The sequence below is a fragment of the Chelonoidis abingdonii genome, chromosome 7 (assembly GCF_003597395.2).
Source record: "Chelonoidis abingdonii isolate Lonesome George chromosome 7, CheloAbing_2.0, whole genome shotgun sequence".
Taxonomy (NCBI): domain Eukaryota; kingdom Metazoa; phylum Chordata; order Testudines; family Testudinidae; genus Chelonoidis; species Chelonoidis abingdonii.
Genome location: NC_133775.1, coordinates 1,606 through 15,065, shown reverse-complemented (window position 1 = coordinate 15,065; position 13,460 = coordinate 1,606). Strand labels below are relative to the sequence as shown.

At 53.1% G+C, this 13,460-nt stretch overlaps 1 protein-coding gene across 1 annotated transcript in view; it reads left to right on the top strand.

Annotated features, from left to right (window-relative positions):
- The window catches only part of PIF1 (PIF1 5'-to-3' DNA helicase), a 44,052-nt gene extending 37,137 nt beyond the window's left edge, over positions 1 to 6,915 (top strand). The window contains exons 10-12 of the mRNA XM_032777691.2: positions 1,848 to 1,993; positions 5,690 to 5,881; positions 6,232 to 6,915. Coding sequence (XP_032633582.1) covers positions 1,848 to 1,993; positions 5,690 to 5,881; positions 6,232 to 6,288 — 395 coding nt within the window. The 3' untranslated portion in view covers positions 6,289 to 6,915. The remainder of the gene's footprint in view (positions 1 to 1,847; positions 1,994 to 5,689; positions 5,882 to 6,231) is intronic.
- The last annotated feature ends 6,545 nt before the right edge of the window (positions 6,916 to 13,460 follow it).

Here is a 13,460-nt window from a genome sequence, read left to right as displayed (position 1 = left end):
AGCAACTCCAGCGGGCCGGCAGGTCGCCCCCTAGAGTGGCGCCGCCATGGCGGCTGATATATACCCCTGCCGGCCCACTCGCTCCTCAGTTCCTTCTTACCGCCATGTTGGTCGTTGGAACTGTGGAGCGCAGCATAGCTGTCCTCCACGTCCCTAGTTTCTCCTTATTCGTCGTTTTTCTAGTTCTAATTATAGGTTTAGTTATAGTTAGTGAAGTATAGAATAGTGATAATTAATAGTTCTTGTTGTGTATAGTTAGCGGGCTTTGGGCTCTAGCCCTCCCTGGCGCCGGGCTCATGCCTGGTTCGCCGGGGTTCAAGCCGTGCTTGGCCTGCAAGAAGCCGATGCCCACTAGTGATCCCCACGACGCCTGCCTGAAGTGCCTTGAGGAATCGCATATCTCTGATAAGCGCCGAATTTGCAAGGCCTTCAGACCAAGGACCAAGAAGGAGTGAGATCAGCGCCTAAAGACTCTCCTAATGGAAGCGGCGCTTAACCCTTCGTCCTCGGCACCGAGTGCCGCCTCGGCTGCGGCACCGGACCACTCTGGGCTCGCGAAAACGCTGCGGCACCGGCCTTCTCCGGCACCAGGAAAAGACCGTCAACTTCCTCCACCCCGGCTAAGCAGGCTTGGATGGAGCACCCGGCGCTGACTCTGGCCGCGGCGGCCGTGCCAGGGATTTCGTCGACTCCGGGTCCGGGAGGTCCGTCGAGTCCGGTCCCTCCCAGCTCCCTGCTAAGATCTGGGGTCGAGCTGGTGGTCCCATTTACGCCCGAGACATTCTCCTCAGCCAGGGACCTCATCGCGTTGACGGAGCCTACACTGCCCCAACCCCTGGCACCGCCGGTGCGGGTTCTTCAATCGAAGGGCAAGCCGATGACCATGCGAGCACCGTCCCTGGATTCCCCGAGTCGGCACCAATCACCGTCAAGATCCCGGCACCGCTCCCGGTCCTGAGGGAGGTCTCGCTCAAGATGCCGCTCGCAGTCCCGGCACCACTCTCCGCGGCGGTACCAGTCGTACTCGCGGCGTAGGTCATCTTCACGCCGGTCCCGATACTCCTGGCACTGCTCAGGCTCGAGCCATCGTTCCCGGCACCGTGACTCGAGGAGCCGTTCTCGCTGTCGGCGATCCAGATCCAGGTCAACCTCCTGGCACCGGGCCGGTGGCAGGTCCCGGTCTCGATCGCGGCACCGGTATGACTCACGGCACCGATCTCCGGCACCGAGGAGGTCTCCGCCATCAGGAGTGCTGGATCCATATCACTCCCGTTCGGCTCCTCCATGGCCGTCTCGCCAGGCATCAGTCTCTTCGCGAGCAGACAGCGCGTACCTAGATGCTGACAGGCCTGCTGCTCTGTTTCCCGAGACCCAGCAGGAGCATGGTCCTCAGCAGTGGGGTTTCTGGACCCCCTGGGTGTACCACCAGGCCCAGGGTCCTCAACAGATCCCTCCGCGTTCGTCCGCTTCCAAACACAGGGCTCCGGAGNTTCTGCCCGGAAGTTCCGCCCTGGGGGAAGATGGATGGGGCTCAACCCTCCCTGTGGAGGAGGGGAGCCACACCGCCTCGCTACAGGCCCCCTCAAACCCAGGGTTGTGAGTTCAATCCTTAACAGGCCAATGCTCAAACCACTGAACTATTTCCCCCCACGTCCTCCAGCAAGAACCACTGTGCTAGACAAGCAGCAGAACTGAGTTATTCTTTTATAAATAGAGTCCCAAGGCCCATGGAAGAGTTGGTCTGAAATGGGAGGGATGGGAAAAGGGCAATTTTAGGCTCCTGCTTCCCAGGAATGCTGGTATCAGAGGGACATTCCTTATTCTGACCTGTTCTTCTTCTCTCCCAGGACTGCCCAGAGTGAGGTTTCTTTGTGGGGTCACAGAGGTAATCAGGCTGGAGCGATGGGTCTTCAAAGGTCCATCTGGAATTTATCTGAGTCGTCAACAGTTGCCTCTAAAATTGGCATGGGCCATATCCATCCACAAGAGCCAGGTTAGTGCTTTTATAGAGACTGCCACAAAAAGTATTCTCCTTTACCTTTATGTTCTTAGAGTGCTTGTGCCACTGGCAGTGGGAGAGGGGAGCCCCAGGGCACCTGTATGGGTTGGGGGAATTGGAGGTTTTGGGGGCATTGGAGGTTTTGGGGGCAGGGTTGCCTAAGGATGCTTGCACTGCTGATGACAGAGGAAGGAAACTGCCTCCTCTTCCTCCCTTTGCCTTGGTTAAGGTATGTTGGCTCAAAGGGTACTACTATTCACGCACGGTTCTGGAACAGCAGCCAACAGGCCTGAAAACATTACGCAGTGTCTTGGGGATAAACCATCTTTTTTTTTCCCACTCTGTAGGCATGTATTCAACAGTTTGTTACTTTAACTGGAGTTATCAAATGGTTCAATTTAAACAGAGCACTGGATTGGTTTAGGTTAAAAATAAAAGAAGTTTATTAACAAATGAAGAAGATTAAGTGAATTCAAATATGAGAGTTAGAAATGGTTACAAGCAAATGAAAATGAAAACCTACATCTAAAAGTCTAAAACATAATAAAGCAAATTGCTGAAAGTTTTTTCCCTAGTGGTATCTGTCTGGTCAGCGCTGGTGCCCCCTGGAGTGGTGCCCTCATACTGTGGTAGATAGGCACCTGCTGCTAATGAGCAGGAAAGATAAGGGCAGCAAGGATCCTCTGCCTAAGGCAAAGGAAGCCAGGAAAATGGACCTGTTGGAGGAAAGTATACTCGATGGGAGGGCCTTCAGTTGAGGATCTCCAACCACCAGGCACTGCTAAGCCCCTGTGACTGTTGTTCCTGGTCCACTATGCTAAAATTCAAGAAACTCTTGCTATCGCTCTAAGATGAAAACAAGGTTACTTACCTGTAACTGGAGAGTCTTTTAGATGTGTGATCCCTATCTGTGTTACACTGCCCACCCTACTTCCCTTCTGCTGCAGATTGGATAGGTCTGCAGTGGAGAAGAAACTGGAGACGCTGGCAGCCCACCACACACTTTGGTGCCTTCAACAAAACCATGAGGCAGTGCAGGGTGTGTGCATGGACCACCAGACAGTACTACTTCTTTGAGTGATTGCTCGTATCCATTCCAGTAGGTGTATGCACGGCGCGTGCACGCTCGTTGGAAGACTTTTACCCTAGCAACTCCAGCGGGCCGGCAGGTCGCCCCCTAGAGTGGCGCCGCCATGGCGGCTGATATATACCCCTGCCGGCCCACTCGCTCCTCAGTTCCTTCTTACCGCCATGTTGGTCGTTGGAACTGTGGAGCGCAGCATAGCTGTCCTCCACGTCCCTAGTTTCTCCTTATTCGTCGTTTTTCTAGTTCTAATTATAGGTTTAGTTATAGTTAGTGAAGTATAGAATAGTGATAATTAATAGTTCTTGTTGTGTATAGTTAGCGGGCTTTGGGCTCTAGCCCTCCCTGGCGCCGGGCTCATGCCTGGTTCGCCGGGGTTCAAGCCGTGCTTGGCCTGCAAGAAGCCGATGCCCACTAGTGATCCCCACGACGCCTGCCTAAAGTGCCTTGGGGAACCACATATCTCTGAGAAGTGCCGAATTTGCAAGGCCTTCCGACTAAGAACCAAAAAGGAGCGAGATCAGCGCCTGAAGGCTCCGCTAATGGAAGCGGCGCTTGACCCTTCGTCCTCGGCACGGGCACCGGACCACTCTGGGCCCGCGAAAATGCCGCGGCACCGTCCTCCGGCGCCCGGCACTGGGAAAAGACCGTCAACGTCCTCCACACCGGCTAAGGAGGCTCGGACGGAGCACCCACTGCCGACTCCGGCCGCGACGGCCGTGCCAGGGATTTCGTCGACTCCGGACCCGGGAGGTCCATTGAGTCCGGTCCCTCCCAGCTCCCCGCTAAGATCTGGGGTCGAGCTGGTGGTCCCATCTACGCCCGAGACATTCTCCTTGGCCAGGGATCTCATCGCATTGACGGAGCCTATGCTACCCCAACCCCCGGCACCGCCGGTGCGGGTTCTTCAATCGAAGGGCAAGCCCATGACCATGCGAGCACTGTCCCTGGACTCCCCGAGTCGGCACCGATCACCGTCAAGATCCCGGCACCACTCCCGGTCCCGAGGGAGGTCTCGCTCGTGACGCCGCTCGCAGTTCCGGCACCGCTCTCCGCGGCGGTACCGGTCGTACTCGCGGCGCAGGTCATCTTCACGCCGGTCCCGATATTCCCAGCACCGCTCGGGCTCGAGCCATCGTTACCGCACTGTGACTCGAGAAGCCGTTCTCGCCGTCGACGATCCAGATCCAGGTTGACCTCCCGGCACCGCGCTGGTGGCAGGTCCCGATCTCGGATCGCGGCACCAGTATGGCTCGCGGCACCGATCTCACCAGGAGGTTCTCCGCCATCCAGGATGCTGATCCATATCACTCCCGTTCGCGTCCTCCATGGCCGTCTCGCCAGGCATCAGTCCTTCGCGAGCAGACAGCGCGTACCTAGATGCTGACAGCCTGCCTGCTACTGTTTCCCGAGACCAGCAGGAGCAGGTCCTCATAGAGTGGGTTTCCTGGACCCCTGGGTGTACCACCAGGCCCAGGGTCCTCAAACAATTCCCTCCGCTCGTCCGCTTCCAAACACAGGGCTCCGGAGGCCACCTCTTTGGAGTAGCCAGCAAGGAAGAGGAACTGGGGAGGGGCGGGCCGGCAGGGGTATATATCAGCCGCCATGGTGGCGCCACTCTAGGGGGTGACCTGCCGGCCCGCTGGAGTTGCTAGGGTAAAAGTCTTCCGACGAGCGTGCGCGCGCGGCGCATACACCTACTGGAATGGATATGAGCAACACATCTCGAAGAACAACAGTTACAAAGGTGAGTAACTGTCTTTTTCAAAAGCTCCGGCTCCAGGTGCATGCATAAAATCCTCAGTGGAATACAGATAGGGACCCCACGTATACAGCTCAAGGTAAGTAACCTTAGTTTCCTTTATTTAGGATAACTTGTTTAACAACTTTTGTCTAGGCACTGTTGTCTGGTTTTGAACATGTGCTAACAACATCATATAGGGATAATTCATAACTTCACAGACAATATTGCTGCATACATTTCACCATGATATTATTGACTAGCAAATTATTAGTTTTCAAATAATACCTCACAAAGCCTATTGTGTTAAAAGATTATTCCAATAGTCAGTGTGTAGGGTCACACCATTCTTGTGCCAGCATTAACCCTTAACTTCTCCTCCTTTCTGTTTGGTCTCTCTAAGTACATCAGAGGGATAATGTTATCTCCCCATAGCCTTCATTTTGTTAGCCTAAACATGCCAAGCTCTTTAAATCTCATCTCATAAGGTAGGTTCTCTATTCCTCTGATCATCCTAGTAACCCTTCACTGCACCTGTTCCAGTTTGAATTAAGCTTTCATAACCATGGGAGACCAGAATTCTCTCTATAGAAGTGTCTAAGAGGAAGTTAGAGGGACTAAAGACAATCCTGCTCCATTTCACCTAAATGTCCCCAGGAAGTCCTTTTTCAACCCCATTGATCTACTTCCTGCCAAGTTCATAGAGAAGTTCCCTTTGCATTGGGAAGGGCTAGATATTAATAGGAGCAGTGTTTTCCTGTCACTCATACAATGGTTCTTCACGATATTGGGGATGGGAGTGATGTGTGGGATGGCTTTTGTGTTGCGAGCTCACTTGCTTTTACCTGTGTCTTTCATGCACTAGGGCATGTCATTAGACTGTGTGGAGATCTCCCTGTCTCGTGTCTTTGAAAGTGGTCAGGCTTATGTAGCCCTTTCCCGAGCCCGTAGCCTTGAGGGCCTCCGGGTTTTGGATTTTGATCCCAACGTTGTGAGAGCCAATCCGTATGTGCTACAGTTCTACAATCACTTACAGAAAGAACAACTTCTATCTCAGGTAAATTCAGCAACTGAGGATCTCAGCCTGTTGCAAGGAGGGACAGGCACTGAAACTCAGAATCTGAACAGTCCCTCCAGAAAGTAGAAGAGCAGCAGGTAGTGATGGGAGGGACAGGATTGTGGAAAGGCAGGAAAGAATAGATGGGGGAAGCATGTAATAGAAGAAAGATGTTTAGCACTATGGAGGAAAGAAAGATGTTTATTTTTGATGAGTCATATTCAGATTAGAGCCCACTAACTGATCCACTGCACAGAATGGAGATGAGAGTTCCCTAGGCCCAATTCTTCCCCTTCCATAGAAGGACTAAATGAGAAATGATTCACTAGAAATCTTTGTTTTTCCCCTAGGCTTCTCTACACAGATACACTGAAGCAGAGGAGAAGGAGAATTGGAAATCTAGCTGAGGATACCATGAGGCACAAGCAGACTGTTCTGGTTTCAGCAGCCCAGCTGTTGTGCACATCTTATACCACTGGTGAAATTTTGCTTCATTGTCTCAAAGGGCACACCTGCCCACTGTGAAAACACTAGATGTTCAGGTAGTTAACTTTTTGGGGAGAAATTCTACCTCTGCTTACGTTCTTTTGGTTTAGGGTTGAGGATAGCCTCACACCCTGGCCCCTCTATACAAGTATGCATACATCGGGAAATGTGGGACTTGTCCTTGGCAACCTGGAGGAGAAATGAGATGTGGCTCTCCCACTTCTTCCCCTGAACTGGAACCTACTAGCTGTGGCTGTCATCACACAGAAGGGGTACTGAAGAGCAATTGGAATGCTGGTACTACAAGTATGCTATCTCCAGCTCACAAAGTGCTAACAATCAGAATGTCACTCTGCAGGTCAAGTAAGGTGCACCCTGGCTTTAGAACCATTGTATGCTATCTCTGTGTCACTAGTTGATGTAGAGAGGGTTCACTAGTTGTACTGCTGGGTGAAATTATGTGGAGTTATAAACTGTCCTCTTAATTTTGCTGGTACTTTGACAATAAAAGGATGTACCTACTGCAATCTGTCATAGCAAGTACTAGAAGTAGGGGTAGAGGGGATTATGGGTATGTCATGAATTACCCAGCATTCCGTTTCCTAAGAGTATTTCCTTAGTTTACTGGACCCCAAGGATCCACCATTTTCTACAAAGGCAGGCTCAGGGACTCCAAGGCTGAGCTTACAGGCTCCAGAAACCCCTATTTCTCTCCTGGACTTGCTGCAGCATGTCAAGCTGAAGTCCAACTCTGAGACAGACTTCACCATAGAGAGCAATGCTCTCCAGTAAGTATTTGCAGTGAGACTGTACAGCCTTTTGAAAGCAAAGTAACATTTTAGTCACCTGGAATGCACTATCATTATTATGTTGATAAGTGGGAGAGAATGACTTAAGGCTTGTTCTTCAAGTGCTTGCTCATGTCCCTTCTCTGTCAGGTGTGTGTGTTTGCCACATGCATGGGTGCCAGAATTTTTCTCCCAGGGTAGCCATAGAGCCGCCCTCTGCTGCCATCTAGAGTTGCATGCATATGCACTAGTATAAGTTCCTTCTTACCACCAGAGATGGTGCTGGAACGGCCTCATTCTCTAGCAAATTTTTCTTGGGGGGGGGTTCTGTTGCTTTTATTAATGTATATAGTTTTATTTATAGATGGTGTAGTTTAGTAGTAGTGTTAATAGTTCTTAGTATAGGTTATTAGTCAGGCAGCCCAGGGATGGGTCATGCTCTTTGCTCGCAGGGTTTGAGGCCTGGAGACATGCAAGAAACCTATGTCTGTTATTGATCAAAGCTGCTTAAAGTGCCTGGGGAATCACAGGTACCTGATAGGTTGGGGTTAGGGTTTAGGGGTAGTGTGTGGGTTTGTGTTAGTGTTATTGTTAGGGGTTGGGGTAGGGGTGAGAGTCTGTTGGGGTTGGGGTAGAGATGAGAGTCAGGGATGGGTTTAAGGTGAGGGTCAGGTGCTAGGGATTAGGGGGTCAGGGTAGGGTATGGGGTGAAGGGTTAGGGGCCTTAGGTCAGGGTTTAAGGTCAGGGTAGGGTTGGGGGTAAGGGGTAGGGTTAGGGTCAAGGGTTTAAGGTTAGGGGTTGGTTAGGGTTGGGGGTTAGGGATTAGGGTTTTAGGGTTAGGGGTGAGAGGGGTTAAGGGGCCTTAGGTTAGGGTTTAAGGTCGGGGCAAGGGTTTAGGGTTAGGGGTTGGGTTAATGGTTAGGGGTTGGGTTTAGGGTTAGAGGGTAGGGGTTAGGGGGTGAGGGTGAGACGTTTAGGTTTAGGGTAAGAGTTAGGGGTTACAGTTTAGGGTTAGGGGTAGGGTTGGGATTAGGGTTTTAAGGTTAGGGGTTGGGGTTGGGGCAAGAGTCAGGGGTTAGGGTCTAGGGTGAGGGGTTAGGGGTAGCGTTAATGGTGAAGGGTGAGGCATTAGGGGTTAGAGGATTGGGGGTTGGGGTAAGGAGTGAGGGTGAGGGGGTAGAGGTAGGGGTAAGGGTTGGGTTGAGGGGATAGGGTTGGGGTCAGGGGTTGGGGTCAGGGTGAGAGTTAGGGGAAGTTTAGACTTGAAATTAGATGGTTTCCAACTATTAGAGGAGTGAAGTTCTGGAACAGCCTTCCAAGGAGAGTAGTGGGGGCAAAAGACATATCTGGCTTTAAGACTAAGCTTGATAAGTTTATGGAAGGGATGGTATGATGGGATAGCTTAATTTTGGCAATTGATCTATCTTTGATTATCACAGGTAAGTTATGCCCAGTGGTCTGTGATTGGGAATGTAGATGGATGGGATCTGAGTTGACTACTGCAAGACGAATTCTTTCCTGAAGTGCTGGCTGGCAAGTCTTGCCCACATGCTCAGGGTTTACGCTGATACACCAATTCTTTGGGGTCGGGAAGGCTGAATTTATCCTCCGGGGCAGGTTGGCAGAGTCCGGCCGACTAGGAGGCTTTTTTAACCGCCCTGTTCCGAACTGACTGCGCAGCGATAGGAGAGCATGGGCACTTGCTAGGAATGGATTTGCCGCAGACTTGAGGTCCTTCAAACCACGAATTGAAGGACGTTCAATAACTAGACATAGGTTAGGAGTTGTTACAGAACTGGATGGAGATAGGAATTCTGTGGCCTGCCTTGTATGCTGCAGGAGCGTCACGACTTAGATCGATGCATATTTGGGTCCCCTTCTGACTTTAAGTCTATGGAGTTTAGGGGTTAAGGGTTAGGTATGAGGGTATAAGGTGGGGGTTGGGGTTGGGATTAGGGCTTAGAGGGTGCAGGGTGAGGCTTAGGTTAAGGGGTTGGTGAGAAGTAAGGAGATTACAGTATTTTAGGGTTCAAGGGGCAGGGTTAGGGTAGAAGTTAGGGGTTGGATTAGGGTTTTGGGGTTGAGTTGGGGTCAGTGGGCAAGAGTCAGGTTAGGAGTAGGGTTAACGGTGAGGGGTGAGGCATAGGTGGTTATGGGTTAGAAGGTGAGGGGTTAGGGTTCAGGGTGAGGGTTAAGGGATAGAGGATTGGAGTCGGGTAGGGTGATGGGGTGAGGGATAGGGGTTAAGGTTGGCAGTCTGGATTAGGAGTTGGGGTAGGGTTAGGGCGTAGGGTTGGGTGATGGGGGTAGGGTGTGAGGGGTGGGGTCTAGGGGTTGAGGGGGTTGGGGTTTAGGGTGAAGGGTGTTTGGGTTTGGGGCTAGGGGTTTGGGGGTCAGGGTTTAGGGCTGGGCGCTAGGCGTTTTAAGAGTGTTAGGGGTCAGGGTGATGCGGCTTAGAGGGTGTTATTGGATGGAGGGTGAAGGGTGATACGCTGGTTACGAACAAAGGAAAAGGCACTTCGTGTGGTTTTTTTGGTGAGCTGCGCGAGGGGTTAGGGTGTTTTGCCTACGGCGGTATAGGGAAGAGCACTAGGGGTCTATGTGGGTGGGAGGGCTTCAGGGTTGTTGAGGGTCACTGAGAATAGTATGTGAGGGGTCCGGTGTTTAATGGGTGAGGCGTGTAGGGAGTGTCCTGGCTTTTAGGAGGTGCAGAGTTAGTTGTGAGGGTTTAGGGTCTCTGGAAATGTGGCGTTTTGGGCCTTCAGGGGTCTGGCTACCACCAGCATACTAATTATGTGCCGGATTGTTCTTTTTTTATGCGTTTTTTAATTTATGTTGGCCTGGGTGTTAGGGGCCCCTTGAATAATGGGGTTTCGCGCCTCCGGGGTTAGGTGCCACCTTGAGTAGGTTTTTGGACGAGGCGCCTACTGGTTCTTATGGAGCATGCCAACTTTTATTCCTAGGACCACATTTGGCGGGAGGAGTTCAGGGCCTCTGAGAATGGGGGTCTTTAGTGCCCTCTTGTTGAAGTTAGGGGCCCCTGGATAATGGGGGTTTCTGGGAGCCAACCCTGGAGGGTGAAGGGCCTCACGTTCGCACAGGGGGCCGCGTAACCACAGGTGGTCTCCTTGGGGCCCACCAGAAAACCCCTGGCAATGTTGTATGGTCGGTCCAGGGGGCCGGCTCAGAACAACCTTGTTGTGTAGTTTGGCCAACCCTCCGAATCAGTTCGCCTGAGGTTGGCCTCAGGGCTGTACGGTTAATATACATGAGGATTTCGGCAGGCCATGGGGTGTTGTGGTTGCGCATCACATAGGAAACAGTGGGTGGTTATCTTGGGGCGAGCGAGGTTAGGGTTCCATTAACCTGTGAAATTTGGTTTTGCTGTGGTAGGGTCTCTAGGAGTCTAAAGAGTTTCACGGGCACTCTATAGTGTGTGTCAGGTGTTGGAGAGGGGCTCCGAGGGTTCTACGGGTAATGCGGTTGAGGGATGTTGAATGCTGAAGGCGGTGATGAGTTTGATATGGTCGAGGTGGAGCCCTGTGGATTGGTGATGTAGGTGTTGATGGTCTCTCACGCGTAGCTCTGTGGGTAAGGGGGGGTGTTGGGGAGGTGTAGTCGAAGAGTTGTGGGGGACGAGCGATGGGTGTGGAGGGTGGAGGTCGCATGTGGGAGAGGAGATTTGAGTGGGTGTGAGGTGTCGTGATGGATGTGAGGGTCAACAGCGAAGTCGTTTGAGAAATGGCAGGGTTTGTTGGTATGTTAGGGCACGGGGCTAGCGGATGGGTTATGGAGTGGCAGGAGAGAGTTGAGCGCGTGCGCCGACGTTGTTGTACGAGGGTTATAAGATGGTTGGATGTGGTTGTGTGTGTATGGTGCTGATAATCACTTGAAGGGGAGGTTTAGGGCTGAGAGGCGGTTGAGTGGCTTCAGAGGTTTAGGCGGATTACGGAAAGATTGGGCCGAGAGTGTGGTGTGGGACCACTGGGGTGCAAGCGTGTAGTGTAGTACGGCGTATATTGAGAGAGTCGTGCGGATTCGTGATCAGTGGTGGGGCTGAGCGTAGGAGGTGTAGAACGCGTGGTTGGGCGAGCCCTGGATTAGGGGGGAGTTCTTAGGGAGGGTTCTATCCACAAGGTGTGGAGCGGTTCGTAGGGGACATTGTTGAAAAGTGGGTTATTTGGTGGGCATATAGGTTATGTTAGGAGTGTAGGGTAAGGGATGACGTTACCGTGGTAGAATGGGGTTCTTAGTGTGAGGAGTCGCCTTCTATGAGGAGTGTAGAGTTGATGTAGGGTTAGGCGGTCGACCCTGAATTGAAGAGGGGTTAAGTGCACCCAGGGGGTAAGTTTAGTGGGGTTCAGCGGGAGTTAGGGTTTAGGGGTGAAAATGGGTTGTGGGGCTCCTTAGGCGTCAAGGGAGGTGAGTGGTTGTTGAGCAATGGAAGGGGTGTGGTTGCCGCTGGGGTATAGTGGGCCCTGTAAAATGGGGGGTTGGTGGAGGGGCCGCAGAGGGTATGGGCTCTTACTGGAAAGAGAGTGGGAGTTATTTTGTTGGCGGCCAGGGTTAGAAGGGTGCCTCCTGAGGAAAGATGTGTTTGCGAGTTTTGGGGCGCGCTGAGGAGTGTGAGAGAGGGTGATGTGTAGGGTTATGGCCGACCTGGGAGAGTGTGAGAGAGTGTTTGTAGTCACACCGGAGGTTAGGGAGGCCGTCTTATGAGGGTTGGGTGAGGGGCATATTGCGTTATTGGGGGGCGCGTAGCCGGTTGAAATAGGGGTTGTGAGGCGCCTCACCGGAATGGCGAGGTGTATCAGGCGTAGGAAGTTCTACGTTGTGTATAGAGAAGGGTGGGTTATGGGGTGGCACGCTGAGGGTGGTAGTAGGGTTCACAGCCAGGTTAGGGGTAGAGAAGAGTGTGGGAGGGTTGTTGTGCGGGGGATGCACGGCGCGCGTGAGGAGTTTGGTGAGGGTGTTTGGCGCTCTCTGAGAGATGGTTTTGGGACCCCGTACTGAGGCCTATTAAAGGGTTTGGACATAGGGTTTACGGGCTCGCGTGGAGTTAGGAGAGAGGTGAGGATGGGTTATGGGGTGTAGGTTCGGCCCGTGGTAGGGTATTAAGGGTGCATGGGTGCTAGGGAAATGGGGTGGGGTTGTTGGTGGGGTGAGGGGTGGAGGTCTATGGCGTTAGCTACGGGTTAGGGTGTTTACTGGGGTGACGCGGTTAGCGGTAGAGGGGTATTGGGTTGGGTAATTTGAGAGCCCCTTGTTGTATAGTGGTTTTAGCCGCTCCTGAAGGGGTGAGGGTTGTCAGGGCGCATTCATCGAAATGATAAGGAGGTTTGTGATGGGTTGGTCTTGTGTGTTATGGTGGCACGGCTTCACGGGCGTAGGGTTTGGTTGAGGTTGGTTATGGAGGGTCTAGGGTTTAGTGTCGGGGTTAGGTTGGCGTCTAAGGGGTGGTGAGTGCCCGGTGAGGAATTAATGGGGGTAGGTGTTTAAGACGCCCGAGGTGGATTGAGGGCGACCGATTTAAGGGGAGTGGGGTGTAGGGACCGGGAGAACTGCTATTGCCGTGCGGCAGGGTTAACGCTGTGGAGAGTATAGGGGTTAGGTTTTATGGAGGTGAGCGCCGCCATCACGAGGGGTGGTTATGACGTGGCCCCTTGAAATTGTGGTTTTAGGCGCCCCTCCAGGTCTGATTGATGTGTTTGCGCGCGGAAAATGTGTGTTTTTTGGGACAGGGTCAGGGTCAGGGGTAGGGTTTACCTGTTTGTGTGAGCTGCACCGACTGTGAGGGAGTGAGAATGTTTGAGGGGGATTTTCGGTGGTGTAATTGGTTATCCGGGATGTTGAGAATAGGGTTAGTGGGTCACCTGCGGTTTAGAGAGGGATGTTAAGGGTGGAGGGTGAGTGTGAGGGGGTTCCGCTGTGTGGGCGCTTTAGGCCCGTCGCCCTCGCGACACATGGGGGTTTCGGGCCCCGCCCTACCGGCCTTCCCACGCGGCGCCCCTGCCTGGACAACTCCGGGCTCTCCCTCTGGGCCTTCCTTTGCGCGTCGTCCCTGCTCCGGCCCCGCTCGGCGACCCCTTATCCTCCGCGGCTCGGCCCGCCCGCGACCCCGCAGCGGTAGCCCCGCTGCCACCTTCCCGGACAACCGGCGGTTTCTGCGCGGCCCTGCGCAAGTACCGGTTCTGCTCGCGGCGCCACCTCCAGTGCTCTACGGCGCCCCCGCCCCCAGGTATTCCGCGGGTCTTCCGAGCGCCCCACCGCCAGGTCTAGACGCACCCCTCCTCGCAAACCTGAG